General features: G+C 48.7%; 1 protein-coding gene across 1 annotated transcript in view; it reads left to right on the top strand.

Moving 5' to 3' along the window:
• XYLT1 (xylosyltransferase 1) overlaps positions 1 to 19,502 on the top strand; it is a 190,768-nt gene that overhangs the window by 164,843 nt on the left and 6,423 nt on the right. Inside the window, exons 7-9 of the mRNA XM_065893202.1 lie at positions 1,320 to 1,496; positions 6,278 to 6,540; positions 13,055 to 13,250. Coding sequence (XP_065749274.1) covers positions 1,320 to 1,496; positions 6,278 to 6,540; positions 13,055 to 13,250 — 636 coding nt within the window. The remainder of the gene's footprint in view (positions 1 to 1,319; positions 1,497 to 6,277; positions 6,541 to 13,054; positions 13,251 to 19,502) is intronic.

Below are 19,502 nucleotides of genomic sequence, written 5' to 3'. Positions count from 1 at the left end.
GGAGAATATGTGCCTCTCTGGGCTTGTAGACAATTCAAGCTTAAAATGCAGGTTCACAGGCATGTCATTTAACATCATAAGAAGGGCAGCTGGGGTGTGGATAGAGCCTCATTTTGTCCACTCACCCATTGAGAAGAGACTGTTTGGGGCTTTGGCTGTTTAATCAGGGTGCCCGTCCCAATGCTGGTTCTCTCTGTCCCAACCATCCCCCACTTCCCAACGCATACAGGCACTGTACACTCCAGCATCCCTGTTAGATCCCACCTCCTCCATCCCAGCCTTTCTGTCCTGCCCTTCTCCCAGACCACCTCCAGGGGATGAGTTTAGAAGAAATCTGAAGGCTGTGCCATGAATTTGTAACAGGAAGACACGTGTTCCCCAACAGCTTTCCCTAGGAAGCAGAGAGCAGGGGAGAACGTATCTGCCTGGTATCTGAGGTTGTTATAAAACAGTTGTCCAAATAGAAGTCAGTCTCTCTCTCTCTCTCTCTCTCTCTCTCTCTCTCTCTCTCTCTCCCTCTCCCTCTCCCTCTCCCTCCCTCCCTCCCCCACACACACATACACACACACCCCGTCTCTCTCTCTTTCAGCAGCTCCAACTATGTGTCTCTTCTCTGGTCTCTCTTTTCACTCTCAACATTGCCTCTTTCTCAGATTACTAGGAGAGGTTGACCAAGCCTCAGAAATAGGGGGAGATTACGGCACCTGGTTCAGCACCACGGACAGTGGGAAGTCCAATGGACCCCCACCTCCTCCCCTCCCAGTGTTGTAGTCGCCACTCCAGTGACTAGGGCAGGAGGGCATCCGTGATTCTGGCTGCCCTCTCCCAGGAGTGAAATTCCAGAGCTTCAGTCTTTGTTTTCAAGATATCTCAGACCTGAGTCTCTTTGGTTTCAGGTCTAACTATTTGCAAAATCAAGAGCCCTTTTGGCCCAGGGTTTTCTAGAAACTTGTCCCAGTGTTTTTCTCTGGTCCCAATGTGTTGACATACCCTAAGGGACTTTCTCTCTCTGCTGAGCGGACAGAGGATGTCCTGGGTGATAAGAGATGTCTTGAAATCAGTTTCTAGGCTGCTGGGGAGAGACATCTTAGAGAAACACTCGGAGCAGTAACTTCTAAGCAGCATTAAGCCACCCTGGACAAAAACTCCAGGGTTCCCTTGGTTGGCCTGGACTGGCACTGACTCCATTTGCAGAGAGAACAGCTGAGTCTCCAGGAGAGTCCCTTCACTGTCAGGTGGCCCTCGGGAAGGACCCCTCACCCCAGCCCACTCGATGGAGGCTGGACGAGGTCTCAGGTTGGCCCCTCTCTGCCCCGCAGTCCTTCTTCCACACGGTCCTGGAGAACAGTCCCCACTGCGACACCATGGTGGACAACAACCTGCGCCTCACCAACTGGAACCGCAAGCTGGGCTGCAAGTGCCAGTACAAGCACATCGTGGACTGGTGCGGCTGCTCCCCCAACGACTTCAAGCCGCAGGACTTTCACCGCTTCCAGGTGAGCCGCGCCTTCCAGCCAGCGTCTGCAGGCATCCAGGGCAGCCCTGCAGGTCACTGGATCCTGCACTTTCCAACCCTGGTTCTTTTTTTTTCTTTTTTTTTGCGGTACACGGGCCTCTCACTGCCGTGGCCTCTCCCGTTGCGGAGCACAGGCTCCGGACACGCAGGCTCAGCGGCCATGGCTCACGGGCCCAGCCGCTCCGCGGTATGTGGGATCCTCCCGGACCGGGGCACGAACCCACATCCCCTGCATCGGTAGGCGGACTCTCAACCACTGCGCCACCAGGGAAGCCCCCCCAACCCTGGTTCTTGATGATAATCATAACAACGTCAACAGTAGCCAACGTTTATTGATCACTAACACCATGCAAGGGATGTTCTAACCACTTTCCCTGTATTGACCCATTAACCCCACAACAGCCTTAGAAGATACATACATACATACATAAGTAGTCCATTTTAGAGATAGGGAAACTGAGGCAGAGAAAGTTCTGTAACTTTATGCAAGGTCACATAGCCCAATATATCTGTTTCCGAAGGCCATACTTGTATCCATTTCTCTATACTGCCTTTCAATCAGAATCTCCTGAAATATTTGTTAAAAATATATTTCTGGGGGCTTCCCTGGTGGTGCAGTGGTTGAGAGTCTGCCTGCCGATGCAGGGGACACGGATTCGTGCCCCGGTCCGGGAAGATCCCACATGCCGCAGGGCGGCTGGACCCGTGAGCCATGGCCACTGAGCCTGTGCATCCGGAGCCTGTGCTCCGCAATGGGAGAGGCCACAACAGTGAGAGGCCCGCATACCGCCAAAAAATATATAGGGTACAAACTTGATTAGAGGGCAGAATTTCTCAACCTCAGCACTCTTGACATTGTGGCTGGATAATTCTATGTTGGGGTGAGGGGGCTGTAGGATGTTTAGCAGCTTCCCTGACCTCTACCCACTAGGTGCCAGGAGCACCTCCCCATGTTGTGATAACCAGGGACGTCCCCAGATGCTGCCTAATGTCCCCTGTGGGGATCCAGTAGCACCCTGCAGTTACGACGACCAGGAATGTCTTCAGACATCGCCAGCTGTCCACTGGTGGCAAACTCATCCCCATTTGAGAGCTTTTGATCTCCAGTGTGGTCCAGGAATTTTTATTTTTAATATATTACACTTTGAGAAATTCTGATGAGCAGACAAGTTTGTAAAACACCGCGCTCTGTGAACTTTAAAGGAGGAACAAGAAGAAATGTTATTGCCTTCACAGGTATCTCTGCAAGGCCCATCGATTCATAGTTCTGGGGAGAGCAGAGACAGGAGGGTGGCCAGTGCCCCATCTGCTTGCTGTGAGCACCAAGGGTGCCTTGGACCCCAGACCTATTCAGGATGGCGACCTCTTTCCACCCCGTGCGAGCACACCTCCCACTCCCTTTAGGCCAGTACCCTGAGTTCTTCCTCCTCTCCGCCTCACCATGCCCAGCCTCAACTGCCCAGAGCACAAACAGAAGGCTACAAAGTGGTTAAACAAGTCACTTTGCGGTCACTAGAGCCACCACATGGAGATGATGTGCTGCTTCCCAAACCACAAACGTTGGGGAGGGATTGAGGGGGACAACAGTGCCAGGCTGGTAACCCAGTCCGAGGTGCCCCTGCTGCCTTTCTCTGGTACATAATGGAAATGTCCAGGGAGGACACGGACTGCCCCGTGAAGCTTCCACCCTCGTAGCCTGGTTCCTCGGAGTGTGGTCCACAGACCAGCAGCAGCAGCATCACTAGGGAACTTGTTGGAAATGCAGAATCTCTGCTGCTCCTGACCTGCTAGTCAGAATCTGCATCGTAACGAGACCCCCAAGCAACTAGGAGGCTATTCTGTTAGAGAAGCGCGGGGTACGGGTCTGTTCTATCCTAGACTGTGTGCCTGGTCCTCTGTGGGCGTTGGCTTCATCGGGTAGAAATCATCTCCATTGTGCAGGTGGGGAAACCAAGGCACAGAGGCAGGGACTTGCTTGTCCATGGACATGCAGCTTGTGGAGTGGTAGGGTGGGAGGTCCCACACAGGTGTTTCCAGCTCCAGACCTGGGCTTTTTCCACCAGACCCCGCTGCCAGCCTGGTCTCATGCCTGGTCGGGTGCAGAATACACAGCAGGTTTCATCCCGTCATTCTTATTCCCTCAAGGTTCCTACCTAACATCTTTCGCCTGCGTAAGCAGTTGCTGCAATAAGTATTCTTTAGGTCTGTTTTGGTGGCAGATTGAGAGCTACCCGGGGGCCTCCTCAAACCCATGTTAATTGAGGCATGAACTTGGGTGACATTTTAGTTCCATTGTCCGTGCAGAAAGGATCTGCTGAGCAGAAAGAGGGTGGCGAGGGGAACATTTGACCTATTCAAAAGAGAAAATAGAGGAGAATTCCCACTTTCGTAGAGGACCAGTCATCACCCTCATTGCAAAGGACCTTCATCATTTAGAGCAAGAAGCCAGGTGATTCTTGGGTGCACTGCCCCTCTGGGGCCACTCCTGGGCGCTGGCACTTGTATTCCAGTCCCAGCATCCTGGGGACATCGTGGTCTCTGATAAAGATGAGCTGACATAGAGACTGAGTTACATGCTCACAGCTCTTTAATTCGCAGTAAACAAAGATCAAGAATATCCCCCAACATCTAGACTCAAGAAACTGCTGCCTGCGTTTAACTCTTGAGCTCTTGTTGAAAGAGCTCCGAGGAAGAGAACTGTACATATGGAAATGTGCCCTTTAGGAGCTCCAGCTATGATCAGAGAATCTCAGGAGGAGAAAGGAGACTGCCCTGCCACTGAGTCTGGTTCTCTGGCTCCGGAAAACGAAGACTTGGAAGCCCCTGGTAGCAGGCTTAAGGGTGTAGTGATAATAGTCACATACTCGTAGCTGCTAACACCGTGTGCCAGACTCTATGCTAAGTACCCATATTATTATACCCATTTTAAGGATGGGGAAACTGAGGCCCTGGATGACTTGCCCAAAGACATACACAGCTTGAAAGATGCAGAATGAGGATTTGAACCTACGTGGTCTGGCTCTTTTCAGCGCTGCTATAAGGGAACTGACCTGACCCCTTCACCACAGAGAAGGGGGTATGGTTCCCAAGGGTCATGAAGCAGAGAGCAGATGGGATGTTCCAGATACTAACAAGGGTTTTTGTTATTGAGGCTTCGAGTTCCCCCAACTAGCAGTGTGATCCTAGGATGATGCAGAAGAAAGAGCTTGGGTTTTAGAGTCATCGGATCTGGGTTCAAATCTTAACAACTGTGTGAGTTTGTACATATCACTTGCCCTCTCCAAGCTCAGTTTCCTCATCTGTAAAATGGGAATCGTAACACCTGCTTTGCAGAGTTATGAGGATTAGAGTTGGGAGGATTAGAGGTAATGACGAAATGCAGTGCGCTGTATATAGCACGTGCTCAGGAGTTTTTACTGACATTGTTGCTATTAATCCACTGCAGTGAGAACAATGCTAGACCCAAATTAAGGTCAATAATTACACTAGATCATAGGCTCCTCAAGGGAGCGGTCTGTGTTTTAATTGTTTCCATAGCCCTAGACCAGAGGTCAGCAAACTACAGCCCCTGGGCTGAATCCAGCCCACTACCTGTGTTTGTAAATAACGTGCTTTTGGAGCATAGCTGCATGCCCATTCGCTTACCTGTTTGCGGCTGCTTTCACACTATGACAGCCGACTCGAGTAGTTGCAAAGCTGGAAATACTTATTGTCTGGCCTTTTGCTGAAAAGGTTTATTGATCTCTGCCCCAGACCATGGTTTTAGACCTGGTAGATAATAAGGGCTCAGTATTTTATTTTTCTAACCCTTGATGCTGTATCTGAATCCTGGCTCTGCCGTACCTTGCTGTGTGACCTTAGATAAGTTAAGTCCCTTTCTTCTCTGGGACTCAGCCTCCTTGAAAATTTGGTTTACATAAATGGTTCTCAAACACTGCAGCATAATCACCCGGGAGGCTTTTTTTGGATACGGATTCCTAAACCTCATCTTCAGAGATGTTGGTTCAGTAGGTCGGCGGGAAGGACTCCGCAGTCTCCACAGGTGGCTCTGATGTGCAGCCGGGTCAGGTGTCCTTCGCATTATCCTCAAACCCTAGTGAGCAAATGAACCACCTTCAAAGCCTGTGAAGAATACAGATTTCTGAGCCCCACTCCTGAAGATTCCGATCAGTAAATCCAGGGTGTTCCTTGTGAGTCTGTAAGTCAGTTACAATGCCCAGGAGGCAATAGGGAATGGTAGGGACTGTGGTGAGCCAAAAACCCCATGCCCATCTAAAGGGACAGGTGCTATTCAGCTTTAACTACTTAAAGGAATGTAGGAACATGGGGCCAGATCGTTTCTGTTCAGAGGGAAACCAGAAGTTGCTTCTGTAAACTCTTCTACCTTTTAAATGTTGTCAGCTAATTCAATTTTAAAACATTCTTCTGGACAACTAAAATATATCCGTAAGAGGTATTAGACCTCCAGCTAAATGATTTCTGAGATCCATCCCAGCTATAAACATCTAGGATATAATTTATTTCACAAATATTTAAGTGATGCTTACTACATGTCCATCATTGCTTTAAATGCTTTACAAATGTTAACTCATTCAATCCTAACACCCTTTTTACAGATAAGGAAACTGAGAACAGAGAGGGCAGTAAGTGTCAGAGCTGGGATGTGGATCCAGGCAGGCTGGCTGCAGAGCCCGGCTCCTAAATACCCACCTACCCTTATCCCCACTTCCTGACATTGTTCTTTTGATTTCATGAGCGCAGCAGACAGCCCGGCCCACCTTCTTTGCTCGCAAGTTCGAAGCTGTGGTGAATCAGGAAATCATTGGGCAGCTGGACTATTACCTGTATGGGAACTACCCCGCGGGCACCCCGGGCCTCCGCGCGTACTGGGAGAATGTCTACGATGAGCCTGACGGCATCCACAGCCTGAACGACGTGACGCTGACCTTGTATCATTCCTTCTCCCGCCTGGGCCTCCGCCGGGCAGAGCTATTGCTGCACGACGCCGGGGAGAACAGCTGCAGGTGAGCCAGGGAGCAGGGGGACCAGGGATGAGGGAACGCCCTCCTCTGTAGGGGCTGCGGCTCCACGCATGCTTCTCCCTAAAATCATCCACGCAGACATCCCAGCGTTCAGAGCATTTCCTGTCTAAGCCTTCGTCACCCTTTTACCTTCTCAGGATAGCAGATCTAATGTTTACCTAATTATTTCCTTTCTGTGGACTCATTCTTTGTGCTAAATATATGTATTTTAGAAGGAAGCTTTATGTCACCGTATTAGTTATTTTTGTTCCACATGGAAAGTAATCATGAAAATACAGAACTTTTTTTTTTACTTTTTATTATGGAAAATGTCAAATATACACCAAATAGAGAGAAAAGTGTAACCCCATCTCTCATCACCAGCTCTAGCAATTACCAGCTCCCGGCCAATGCGGTTTCATCTGCGCCTTCACTCACCTTCCCCTTGTCCCAGATCAGTTTGATTGAAGCAAATCCCATAAATATTTTATCTCTGAAAATTCACTCCTTTTTAAAATGTAACCATACTATCATTGTTACACCAAAAAACATAACCAAAAACATCACAAAAAGGCAGAACTATTATTTAAAATGTTCATGTACCATTTAGAATCGTCTCATCTACCACTAGTGGGTACCAGTTGACACTTTAGGAAACAATGTTCTAGAATATATGAATAGAAGACGGGAGGTGGGAAAACGATTCAACATCACCCCATCTCTCCCCTGCCTTTCCCTAAGCCAGCCAACCCTTCTCATTTCGTGTACCTTCTCGTCTGTTCTCTAGCAATGTACATTGCAGGTATTTCCACAGTGACAACGAGGATTTGGTGTCCTGCTTCTTTCGCTCGGCGTTATAATACTAGCCCGTCTTCTCCTTGCTGTTCTGCAGCTTCCTTAAGGATAATGACCCTTTTTTTTTTTTTTTTTTTTTTTTTTTTTTTTTTTTTGCGGTACGCGGGCCTCTCACCATCGTGGCCTCTCCCGCCGCGGAGCACAGGCTCCGGACACGCAGGCTCAGCGGCCACAGCTCACGGGCCCAGCCGCTCCATGGCATGTGGGATCTTCCCGGACCAGGGCACGAACCCACGTCCCCTGCATCGGCAGGTGGACTGTCAACCACTGCACCACCCAGGGAAGCCCTAATGACCGTTTTTAATGCCACTAGTATTCCACTGAGTAGGAATTCCGGAGTTTGCTTAATTCAGCCCTTTCCTGTTGCTATTGTCAGTAATGGACCATTGTACATAATGTTCTGATGAATATCTTTTTGCAGAAAGTCTCTTTTATCCCCCTTCTCTTTTCTGATTATTTCCTGAGGATGGGTTCCCAGAAGTGCCTCTAGCCACTCTCCTTCTCCTTCTTGTTCTGCCTCCCACCTTCCTCTTTAAACAACCAAGAAAAAAAAGTATTAATATCAGTCTTTCCCCACTGAGCCTTCTGTGTCCCTCCCTGCCCCGCTCTTCCCTCTTCTCAAGAACAGAAGAAAGAGAGGAAAGGAACCATTTTGTTCCCTAAAACTCTGAAAACATAGGGCCCCATGCATGCACGCCAGCTGGATTTCCACAGGGCTGCAACAGTTTTTCCCTCAGCCTTCCCTCTCCTCTCCCTGCAGGTTCTGATTTAGTTAAAAGGGAGACCAGAATGGGTTAGGAACCCAGGACCTGCCATTTGAACTCCACTCTACTTACTAGCTATTGACCTTGGACAAGTCATGAACCTCTCAGAGCCTCAGTTTTCTCATCTGTAAAATGGGAGTAATCATAAGCCTTACAGCATATGGTGTTGTGAGGTTTAAAGGGGATAATCCTCCAAAACTACCTTATGAGTTATGTATTATTATCCCCATTTTAACAGTATTTTACATATGAAGTGCTTGGTACAGGTTTATGCTGTTGTTGATATCTTAGTTGCCAATATTCTTAAACTGCCAAAAGCAGCCAATAGGGAGCCGGCTGTGCTCCATCACTGGTTACATGAACTGTTCATCGCTTCCTCTGCGCTGTTCTTTGCTGACCGTCCCCACTGTCCCCACTCATTCTACCTTCTCCCAGTCTTCCAGGGTCATCTCAGGTGCCACATCCTCTGTGAAACTTGCTAAGAGCTCCCCTGATAGCCCACCCCGTGCCTCTCCTGAGCCCAAAGTAGCCTCCAACACTCCCACTGCACTTAGCAGCAGTGTCTTGGATCAAGGCCGTTGGTGAATGTCTTTCCCCCTGCTAGTCCGGGGTTAGAATCCCTGGCCAGGGAACCACATATGTGTCCCCAGTAGATGGCACAGTGCCCGATGCTTGGGAGGCAAATGCCGTTTAAGAGTAGTTTTAATCCCAGGCTTCATAGCATTTATAGGGTAAATAATCTTATAGAAAATTTCAAAAGATTCCTCCAATTGATTTATAGTTGTTGAAATTTTTACCTGGTATTTGTTTTGGGATTAAGCAAGCCATCAAGTTGCCTCAGGCCTGGAATCCTTTGGCTTCTACCACATTTTTTATTGTAATGGAACCATTGTGCCTCGCTGTGGGAAAAGCCAATATATATTTATGAATATGAGCTTGCAAATAAATCAGGACAAAGGACCCTTGTCCCAAAGGCAAAAAAGAGTAAATTTCTACCCCTGGGCTATCTGGGGAAACAGCAAGTGAAAACTTTATTTCAGGAGTCTCATTTTCTCTGGGCATTTCATGCAGATTGTGTCTTTCTAGTCTATAGTATAACCTTTCATAAAAATAATATTTATTGATTTTTTTCCTCATTAGGTAATAACATTTGTTCATTGCAGAAAATCTCAAAATGGCAATTTGAAAGTTTTCTTGTGAGCCCTATCCAGAGATAAGGATGTCAGTATTTTATTACATGTCCTCAAATTCAAATGCCATCAGGACCAGGCAGGAAGCATGTATCCTCAGCGCAGGGTGGGCTGACCTGTAAACCAGGGACCCCCGCCGGGGCCCCGGTGCTGACCGCCAGCATATCCTTGCCCTCCGGCACATTCCTTGTAGGAATGTACCTTTGGAGTTGCCAGTCACATCTCCTGAATTTTCAAGACAAATCAGAAATCCACATTTATGTGCGAGCCTCCTAAATTTTTTAATACCCACCTCATTTAAATAAGAAGTAAAAACACCTTTGGGCCAAGTGAATGCACCTGAGGCATCCTTTAGGTTCTATTGTATTGCACCTGGCATCTTGTTACAACTCCCTTCTTAGTCTTAATTACTTAATTACCATATAGAATCTAGAGGAGGTACCAGTGGGCTTTGTGTTCAGTCCTGGGTTACAGGTTCCCTAGATGTACCTTAGAAGCAAAGGGTTTAAGAGAAAATCCTTCTAGAATCTTCCCTCAAACAGTAAGTATGGATTGAGCACCTACCATGTGGCAGGCTGTGTTAGGCACTGGGTGCTCAGCCATGACCCAGACAGACCAGGTCCCGAGCTCAAGGCCCTCCCATGCTAGTGTGAAAGCAGGCTGTACCCCAGCTCACAGAAACAAGAACGAAAGATCTATAGAGAATGAAGAATGAAGATAAACTCAAGTAACAGCAGTGAGCTGGTGACTTAAGTTCAGGGGTCAAGGAAGGTCTCTCTGAGACGGTAACATTTAAGCAAAATAAGACAGAGACAACCATGCAACCATAAGAAGAAAAGAGCATCTCCAGCAAAGAGAATGTCCTATGCAAAGGCCCTGAGGTGAAAATGAGCTTAGCATGTTCAAGAATCCAAAATAAGGTCCACGTGGGGCTTCCCTGGTGGGCGCAGTGGTTGAGAGTCCACCTGCCGATGCAGGGGACACGGGTTCGTGCCCCGGTCTGGGAAGATCCCACATGCCGCAGAGCGGCTGGGCCCGTGAGCCATGGCCACTGAGCCTGCGCGTCTGGAGCCTGTGCTCCGCAACGGGAGAGGCCACAACAGTGAGAGGCCCGCGTACCAAAAAAAAAAAGGTCCACGTGGCTAGAAGGTGGTAGGTTGGGACGGAGGGAAACAATGAGACTAGAGAAAGAGGTAGGAGTTTTAGACCAGGTAAGGAGTCTGGGTTTTACCCAAGCATAAGCAAAACCCCTTGCAGTATTTAAGGAAGGGACGATGCATATTGCTACTATGAGAATCAGTTATAGCAGACAAAGGTAGGAGGAAGACGAGTAAGGACGCTTCTGCAAAGGTCCAGCAAGACGTGATGTTGGCTTGGACCAAGATGCTGGCGGTGCATAGGACAGTAGAGGTTGGATTCAGGTGGAGAAAACAGGATTTCTTGGAAGAAGATAAGGGAAAGCGAGCAACCCAAGATTAACTCCTAGATTTCTGGGGCACTTGACCATTGCTTGTTTGCCTGACCCCTTAGCAGCGCCCCATACAACTGACCACCGCCTTCTGGAAACACTTTCTTCTTTTAACTCCCATGACAACAATCCGTCCTGCTTTTCTTCCACCTTTACTAGTCAAACACTGACGACCTTACAGAACAAACACTGACGACCTATTATTTACCTATTGCAATAATGTCGTGTAACAAGCCCCAAATCAGTGCTTTGAAACGATAAGCATTTACAGAGCCTTCAAGTTTGCAGGTGAGCTGGGCAGTTCTCCTGGGCTCAGCTGGCCTCTCTCCTGCGTCTGCAGGCAGCTGTAGGTCTTGGCTGGGAGTGGTTGGCGGATCTAGGATGGCTTCGGCTGGGATACCCGGGGTGGCTCTGCTCTGCTCTGAGTGTCTCATCCCTCCACAGGCTACTCTAGGTGTGCTCTCATGGTGATCACAGAAAAGCAAGAGAGAGAGTGGAAATGTGCCAGGCTACTTGGGGCCCTGGCTCAGAACTGGCATGATACATCCCCCTCTTCTGGCCAAAGCAGATTTGAGATGGGGGAATAGACTCACCTCATCGGTGCAAGGAAACCTACAGAGTCACATGGGAAAGAGACAGGAGAGGTGACAAGTTGCAGACATTAATGCAGGCAACCCCAGGACACTTTCACAGTGCCATCTGTGCTGTCCACAATCGTCACTAGCCACGAGGAGACATTAAGTCTAAATTAACTACAATTTAGAATGCAGTTCCTCGGTTTCACCAGCCACATCTCGAGTGCTCGGTTGTCAGAAGTGGCTGAGGCTACTGAACTGAAGTGCACAGATGCAGAACAGTCCTCATGGCAGTGAGTCTGCAGCACAGTCCAGAGGGAGGGTTTTCTGCTTCCAAAGTCCAGACCAAAGTGGACTTGCGTGGGCCGGGAATGCCCAGCAAGCAGTCTGAAGACAGTGCAGGTTTTTTTCCTCAAAGCCCCGAAGGCATCCGATAACAAGGCAGTGATTTCAGGAGATGCGTAACACAGGAAGGCGGCTTCCCTAACTGTTATAATCAGACATAAAGATTTAAACTCCAGAGCAGGACCAGAGGAAAGGAAGGCTGAGAGGGACAGTGATTTGTGGAATGCTGTCATTAAGGAACCACAAGCACCCTCTAAGTACCACGCGCCTTACATACTGCAGAAGCCGACAGCTTTTCATTTCACAAGTAGGAAGGGCAAAGAACTGGGCTCGTCCGGGCTCCTCCCTCCTTCTCTCTTCACTCCCCCCTCCTCTGGGCATCTCTGCTTCGCTTCCCTGCCCCTTTCAGCGAGAAGCCTTTGTGGATCAAAGGCATGCATCTTAAAACGAGCTACCTACTTGTGTATGTAAGAATTTATCTCAGTTTGGCAATAATTTTTAAGGACCATACCCAGTGCCACCGGTAAGGACAGTGAGGTGTAAATCAGTACCACCTTTCTGATAAACTTGGGCAGCAGACATCAAGAGCCCCTTGGAGATTAAAGAGGAAGAAAGATGCTCCCCAAAACATTTTTGCTCAAGGATGGTTAATGCAGCATTGTTTAGAATGGCAAAAAATTAGAAACCAGTTGAACACCCAATGATGGGGAACTTTCTCTATAATATGATAATACCATATTTGGTGTTATATTTCCATATCATGGTATTACATACAATGGAAGAATGTATACACACACACACACACGAATCATGTTTTCAGAGACTATTCAAAGACGTGATAATGCACAGGAGATACTATGAAGCAAAAGCAGGATATAGCCAATGTGTATATGACGGTCCCAGCTATGTAGGATTTATGTAAATATGTGTGTAGAAAATAAGGCTGAAAAGAAACAGGTCACGATGACACTGTTCGCACGCTGCCGTCGCTTCTCAGTGCCTAGCACTGGAGGGTCGGTGAATGGCTGTGAATTGACATCGTCTATGGAAAGAAGCATCGAAAGGAGTCGTTTTTATTCTCTTGATTGTGCTTTCATGCAGTCAGCATGTTTTACATTTATGATCAGCAAAAAGTTACTGTTCACAGTTATGGAGATTATAGGATCACAGGGAGCAGCTTTCAGGAACACAGTGAGCTTTGTATAAAATGGGGATTATTTTAAGGACAGGACCAGCGTGATGGGTGGGGAACCCCACTGTGATCCAACACACGTCCAGCCCTGACCCATGAGCTTGCATGAGCCTGTGCATGTCTTTCAGGTACTATCCAATGGGCCACCCAGCCTCTGTCCACCTCTACTTCCTTGCTGACCGTTTCCAGGGCTTTCTGATCAAGCATCACGCTACCAATCTGGCCGTGAGCAAACTCGAGACCCTGGAGACATGGGTGATGCCAAAGAAAGTCTTCAAGATCGCCAGCCCACCCAGTGACTTTGGGAGGCTTCAGTTTTCTGAGGTAAGAGGCCAGAAACTACCACACGACATCCCCTCTGGCAGTCCACTTGCTGGGTTCTGTTTCTGCTCTGACACGTGTATTTGGAGCTGGAGGAGAAGAGGACTTGAAGAGGCCCAAAGATAAGCTGGCCCTGTGCCTGGAGAAGGTTCAGGGTGGTCAATATCAGTGCACCAACCAACCTGGAGCTTTGGTATATTTTTATAGTAGAACTTCTATTCCTTTTCATTTTTCACCCTAACCAGTGATTCCTCCTAAACCTATGTTAGTAATAAACCAGTAGCAAACCAGTTTCCTAATGAAGTTGTGGCATTAGTCCCATCTTACAGATTAGAGAACTGAGGCCTATAGAGAGTCAGTGATTTTCTGGATCGTAGCTAGGAAGCAGAAGAGCTCAACATCGAATCCAGGTCTCTTAGGCCACAAATCCCATGCTTAATTGTGCTTTTGTTTCCCCAGTTCCTAACACAGGGTTTAACTCAAAGTAAGCACCAGATCAGTCATTGAATGGTTGAGTGAATGGATGCATGCATGCGTAGAGGGATGAACAGAGGTGTCAGTGGACGGACAGATGGTCTGATGCATGGATCCATGGAATGCAGTTCCCACCTCCCCAGGACCGCATTGGCTTTTAGTTATTTTTCTGCCTGGGGAGATGGATTCATCTAACACCACCCTTGTAACATCAGCCCCACCTCGAGACCTGAAAGGCCCAACATGACCTGGCCTCTGTCTGCTTCTCCAGCCTCATCCAGGACCACTCTTCTTCCCGCTCACTCTTCTCGCATCTTTGTCAAACATGCCAAGTTTGTTCCTGCCTCGGGCTTGACACGTGGTGATCCTCCTTCCTAGAATACTGTCCCCCAGGTTTTCACCTTTTTTGTTGTTGTTGTTCATTCTGATCTAAGTCCAAATAGCGCACCTTCGGAGAAGCCTTCCGTGCCCACCCACTTATGCCACATTTCTACACCCACCACATCCCTATTTTATTTTTTTCCTAGCATTTACCATCTCAAATGATCTTGTTGATTTCTCTGATCGCTTGGTGATTGTCTGCAAGAGAGCAGAGATTGCAGCACTGGCCCACTGCTGTGCCCTCAGCACATACAAGAGCACAGCCTTCGTAGATGCTGAACAGGATTTCTGAATGAGTGAGTGTGTGTGCTTGGGTAGTGATGCTGCTGGGAAAGGGAGACATGATCAAGCTTGGTGAGCGTTGCCCGCACAAAATTCCAGCACCTGATTTCTAACTTCCCCACGTCAGCAAGAAGCTAAAGAGGTGATTCATTCCCGGAGTTCAACATCCCCAATGTGTTTGGCTGCTGGGTTAGGGATGAAGAATCCTGTTTTAGAATATGGAGAATCTTGAAGGTCAGGAGTAGGGTGGGAGGAAGTGTCTGAGTTGCTTCCATTTTCCTTGCTGGTCCTTTTCCAGTCCCTCTGGCCCCGCCTGGCCGACCTGTGCCCGACTGGATGGGCACTGAACAGGCACGGGTGGAAGTTTCTTGTTCAGCCACGATTTTCAGTTAAGGCTCCAAATGGATTGGCTGGATCCGAGCTGCCATGGGAGCCCACTCCATAAATGACTGGCGTCAGGGGGCAATTAGACGCTGTCCCAGTTGGATTCTGTGCTGGGGGCCCAAGAGGCCAATCGAAGACATTAATGTCCCATTAGGGAGATGGATGCCTGGTGGCTGGGCTCTCCCTGTCTGTCAGGCTGCCAGTGGGTAACTGGGCACTTCTGGCCATTAGGGAGATGGATGCCTGGTGGCTGGGCTCTCCCTGTCTATCAGGCTGCCGGTGGGTAACTGGGCACTTCTGGCAGTGACGGATGTTGGCCACTCCGTGGCTAGTGATTTGTGAGGGTTTCCGCTACAGCTCTGGTGCCCTTGGTGTGGGAACCACTCAGCTCTCTGGCAGAGTAACAGCATGTGATGCAGGGAACCCTGAAACTTGTGTCTTGATTTTTTTTCCCTTAGTTTTAAGGCAAACAGTGTAAAATTGGACGAGAAGGGGGGAACGAACTGCAGGGCCACTTTGTGGGCTATTGAGAACCTCTGTCGGGTCAGCGCTGTCCCGGGGCTTTGCATAGAGCCTGGTTCATGGCAGGCGGCCAGCGTCATTGAATAGCTCCGATTTCTCCATCCCTGGGAGTCCCATGTTAGTGGCTTAGAGGAAACATGCTCAGTCCTTCGGCAGGCAGCCCCCGAGCGCCTACAGTACATGAGGTGTGGGAGGGGCAGTAGTGTACCAGACAGACCAGACCCTTGTTATTGTGGAATTGCGGTCTAGTGGGGCACTCGACCAATGAGTGAGCAAATAAATGAACAAAAACGCTCCAGTTAAAGGCAAGTATTATAAAGAAAATAAAACTTCATTCATGTGATTCCTGAGGACTTGAGAGGCTGGTAGGGACAGCTTTCTGTTACCAAACCAAACTTGGGTCTGCTCGCCCAAGCACAGCAAAGCCAATCTACTGACACCGGGTTGTGGTGAAGGAAAGCACAGCATTTATTCTAGGGCGCCAAGCAAGGAGTCCAGGCAGCTAATGCTCAAAAGACGCAAATTCCCTGATGGTTTTTCGGGAAAGGTTTTTAAAGGCAGGATGAGGGAGGGCGGTTGTCGGGGGCATCATCAGCTCATGGACATTCTTCTGATTGGTTGGTGGTGAGGTAATCAGGAGTCGACATCATCAACCTTCTGTTGCAACCCATCTGGGGTCTAGTGCTTGTGGGCAGCATGCAGTTAACTTCTTCCACCTGGTGGGGGTTTCAGTATCTGCAAAACAGCTCAAGGATATGGCTCAGGATACTATCTATAGCCCTTGAGGAGGAACTAAAAGGTCCTTGACTTTGTTTAATGACTAAACTATTATTATTTTGTCTCACTTGACTGTTTTCCTTTCTTTCTGAATTTTCTCACTTCTCTAATGAAATTTATTCTGTGGAACTCAAGGAAGGCCTAGGAGGCTAAAGTTTTTATTCCAGACAAGAGGCAGGTGGAGGACCTAGGAGGATCTGTCTGGAGAAGGCCCCATAGAGTCCTGCTGGGTTACATTTGATGGAACGATTCATTTGGGAAGGCTTTTCTAATGAGATAACTTTAGGGTTGAAACCTGTAAAAGAGTCAATGGTGGAAAGACCTAGAACGTTCTTGGATCTTCCAAGAGAAGAGCATGCAGAAAGGTCCTGAGGCTCCAGGAAGGAGCTTGGCATATTCAAGGAGCAGCAAGGCCAGTGTGGCCTGCGAGAAGGAGGAAGGTCTCAGGGGGGCCAGAGGACAGATCATGAGGGGTCTCGCAGGCCCTGGAAAGAAGTTTGAATTGCATTTTAGGTGCAGTGGGAAGGAAGCCTTGGTGACTTTGAAGCTGGGGACCGGTATATTGAGCCTGAACTTCAACGCATACTTAAATTTGAGTAATTGACCACTTGACAGTGAATGGCAGTGGACTTCCACAGTGAGGCCTGGTGAGAAGATCTTGAGGGCCACAGATGATGTGACAGCAATGGGGCTCCCTCTCGGGCAGCCCCAGATCCCCTCATGTTTGGAGGCAGCAGCTGATTTCCTCCTCCTCTCCTAGATACAGGACAAATTCAAGTTTCCCACTGTCAGCTGCTCCACAGCTCTTCCACCTGGGTTATCTTGGTTTTAGAACTCAGACTTAGGAGACCTGTTCACCCCCATTTCTCTGGGGGATCCAAAGATGATGTTCTGGACTGTCCCCCCGCTCCCCTAACGGGTCATACATCCCTTCCTTAAGTAGGACCCCAAAATGGTTTTGTGATCATGGATCCATTTGTCCATGTGCTCGGCCCCTAATCTTTCGTGACACATGTAGATAACGGGTGGATTGATAGAGATATTGAGCACCGACCGCACGCTCGACACTCTTTTCGGCACTGGTGATGTAGTAGTGAACAAGCCAGATGTAGTCCCTGCCCTCATGCAGTTGACAATTTGGGGTTTTTTTTATTTTACTGAAGTATATTTGATTTACAATGTTGCATTAATTTCTTCTCTACAGCAAAGTGACTCAGTTACACACACACACATATATGCATATATTCTTCTTCACATGACAGTTTTGAGCTATGGAGAGAGACAAGTAAATTAGAAGTTGTGATACTGCACAAAACAGATAGGTTAAAAAGCTATGCTGGGCAAATGCTTAGACAAGCACATCAGGGGTTCCTGTAAGCAAAGAAGGTTTCCAGGTAGAGGTGACACCTGGGCTGAGAGCTAGATGATGAACTGGCCAGGAGGAGGACGGGGAAGGGAGGAGGACTGAGCCTGAAAGAGGGCCGGGCGTGGACGGAAGATCAGGGGAGAGAGAGCCCTTCTGGCAGAGGCGCCGAGAGTGTTCCAGGGTGGCCTGGAGCATGGGGGAGGAGAGGGGAGGGAGAGGGATGGAGATGAAGCTGGAGTCGGATCGTAAAGGACCAGACCTCGCAGGATAGGACAGGAGGAAAGACTGGACTCGTGAACAGTGGGAAGGAGCTAGAAAGGATTGTATGGATGGAGGTCGCAGAATCAGGTTTCTCTAGAACAATCTCTGACTTTGAGGCCTAGCTTGCATCCTGCCCACTCACTCATTTATTTCTTCAATAGACAGTGTTGTTTTCATGCCTCCTGTGTTTCAGCTGCTGTGCTAGGCCCCAGGGGTGGGTCCTCAGTAGGAGCCAGTACCTGGAGAGGGTGGCAGGGTGGCAGAACAGGCCAAGATCTCCCAAGGCTGGGCGGGACGGCTGCCTCTGTCCCAGCATATCTCCCTCTGCTGCCCCTTAGGACAGCTCCTCAAGGCCAATCTTGGCCTAAAGATGGAAACCTGAAGCACGTTGTGGGCCTGGAACATGCACGTATTACAACCACCCCGGTAGGTGGTAGGCACCTGGCACATATGTTTTGGATGGATGAATGAATGAATGGATTAGTGGGTGAGTGAGTGAGTGAATGGGAGGCAATATACAGAAGAGTGAATAAGAACCCAGACTCTGGGGTCAGACTTCCTGAGTCCCCCTCACTGATCAAAGCTAGTCATCCAACTGCTCTGAACCTCAGTTTCCTCATGTGTGAAGTGAGGATAACGTCAAGGGTCCCCCCTCCGTGGAGTTGGGAATGTTAGCCAGATCGATGCACCCACCCACTTAGCAGTAGGTCTGGCACACCAGAAGCTCTCAGTAAATATTAGCCGTGTAGCCCTGTGTCCTGGGTATAGTAACTTGTGGCCCGAACAACGAGAAAGTAAACCAGTTCATGTTTGCCCTGCGCATGTGAAGTCTGCTCAGGGTGTAGACATGTTTAGCCACACCTGCACCCCAGCCTGCACACACACACATCAGAGATGCTGCTCACAGAAGGACCACGGCAGCAGTGTCCTTGCAGTGTACCCACGTGCTGTGTCTTCAGAACATTATATTAAACCTCCTGGGGGAGAGAAGAGGCCCTAATTTAATCTGACTTGAAATAGTATCAAAGCTCAGTATCAGGGATCTATGTGGTTCATTCATTTTTTGCCAAGTCATTCACGCATTCATTTGACAGGTGATTGATGGAGCATTGATTGTGTACCAAGCACAGAGCTGGGCACCAGGAATCAGCAGGGGACCAGCCACAGGGATTTGAGCAGTGAGAGGACATTTCACAAGGTCTTTCTGGTTACTGGGTGGAGAATAAATTGCAGGCAGCAAAAGGTGAAGGATGGAAGCCAAGAGCAGATTTCTGGGGGGGGGGGGGTGTCAAAGCCATACACACCCCCCGCTGGCTGGCAGGAAGGATGGATATTGTACAACCATCTCCCACCCCTAGAGTCCAGCTCAGAATGCTTTAGGGAAGCCGAAGCTGTCTCTTCCCTGGAAAGCTATCTGAACTCCTGCAAATGATAGGCGATACTAAGGGGCCCTCACGTTTCCTAGCTTATAATAGGGCAGCTCCAAATCCTGAGCTCCACTCTTGTTCAGAATGATTGTACTAAAAAGAGGCACATTATGTGGAAAGCCAGTGACTAAAGTGGAAATCACCTGCACCTGTTGAGTGGCAGGTTGTATGTTTCCATGGAATGGCCTGCAAGCAGATATTCATTCATTCCATGTATACACCACACAGTAGGCACAGGAGGCCCAAAGGTTTAGTGAAATGGACCACAGGCCTCGTAATCCTTCAGACTAGGTCCAGATCCCAGGTCTCCTGCTTACTGCCTGTCCAACATTAAGTTACTGAGCAAGTAACTTAATTGGAGCCTCAGTGTCCTCGTCTGTT

This window comes from Phocoena phocoena, chromosome 15 (assembly GCF_963924675.1).
Source record: "Phocoena phocoena chromosome 15, mPhoPho1.1, whole genome shotgun sequence".
Taxonomy (NCBI): Eukaryota; Metazoa; Chordata; class Mammalia; order Artiodactyla; family Phocoenidae; genus Phocoena; species Phocoena phocoena.
This window is presented reverse-complemented; position numbering and strand designations above follow the sequence as displayed.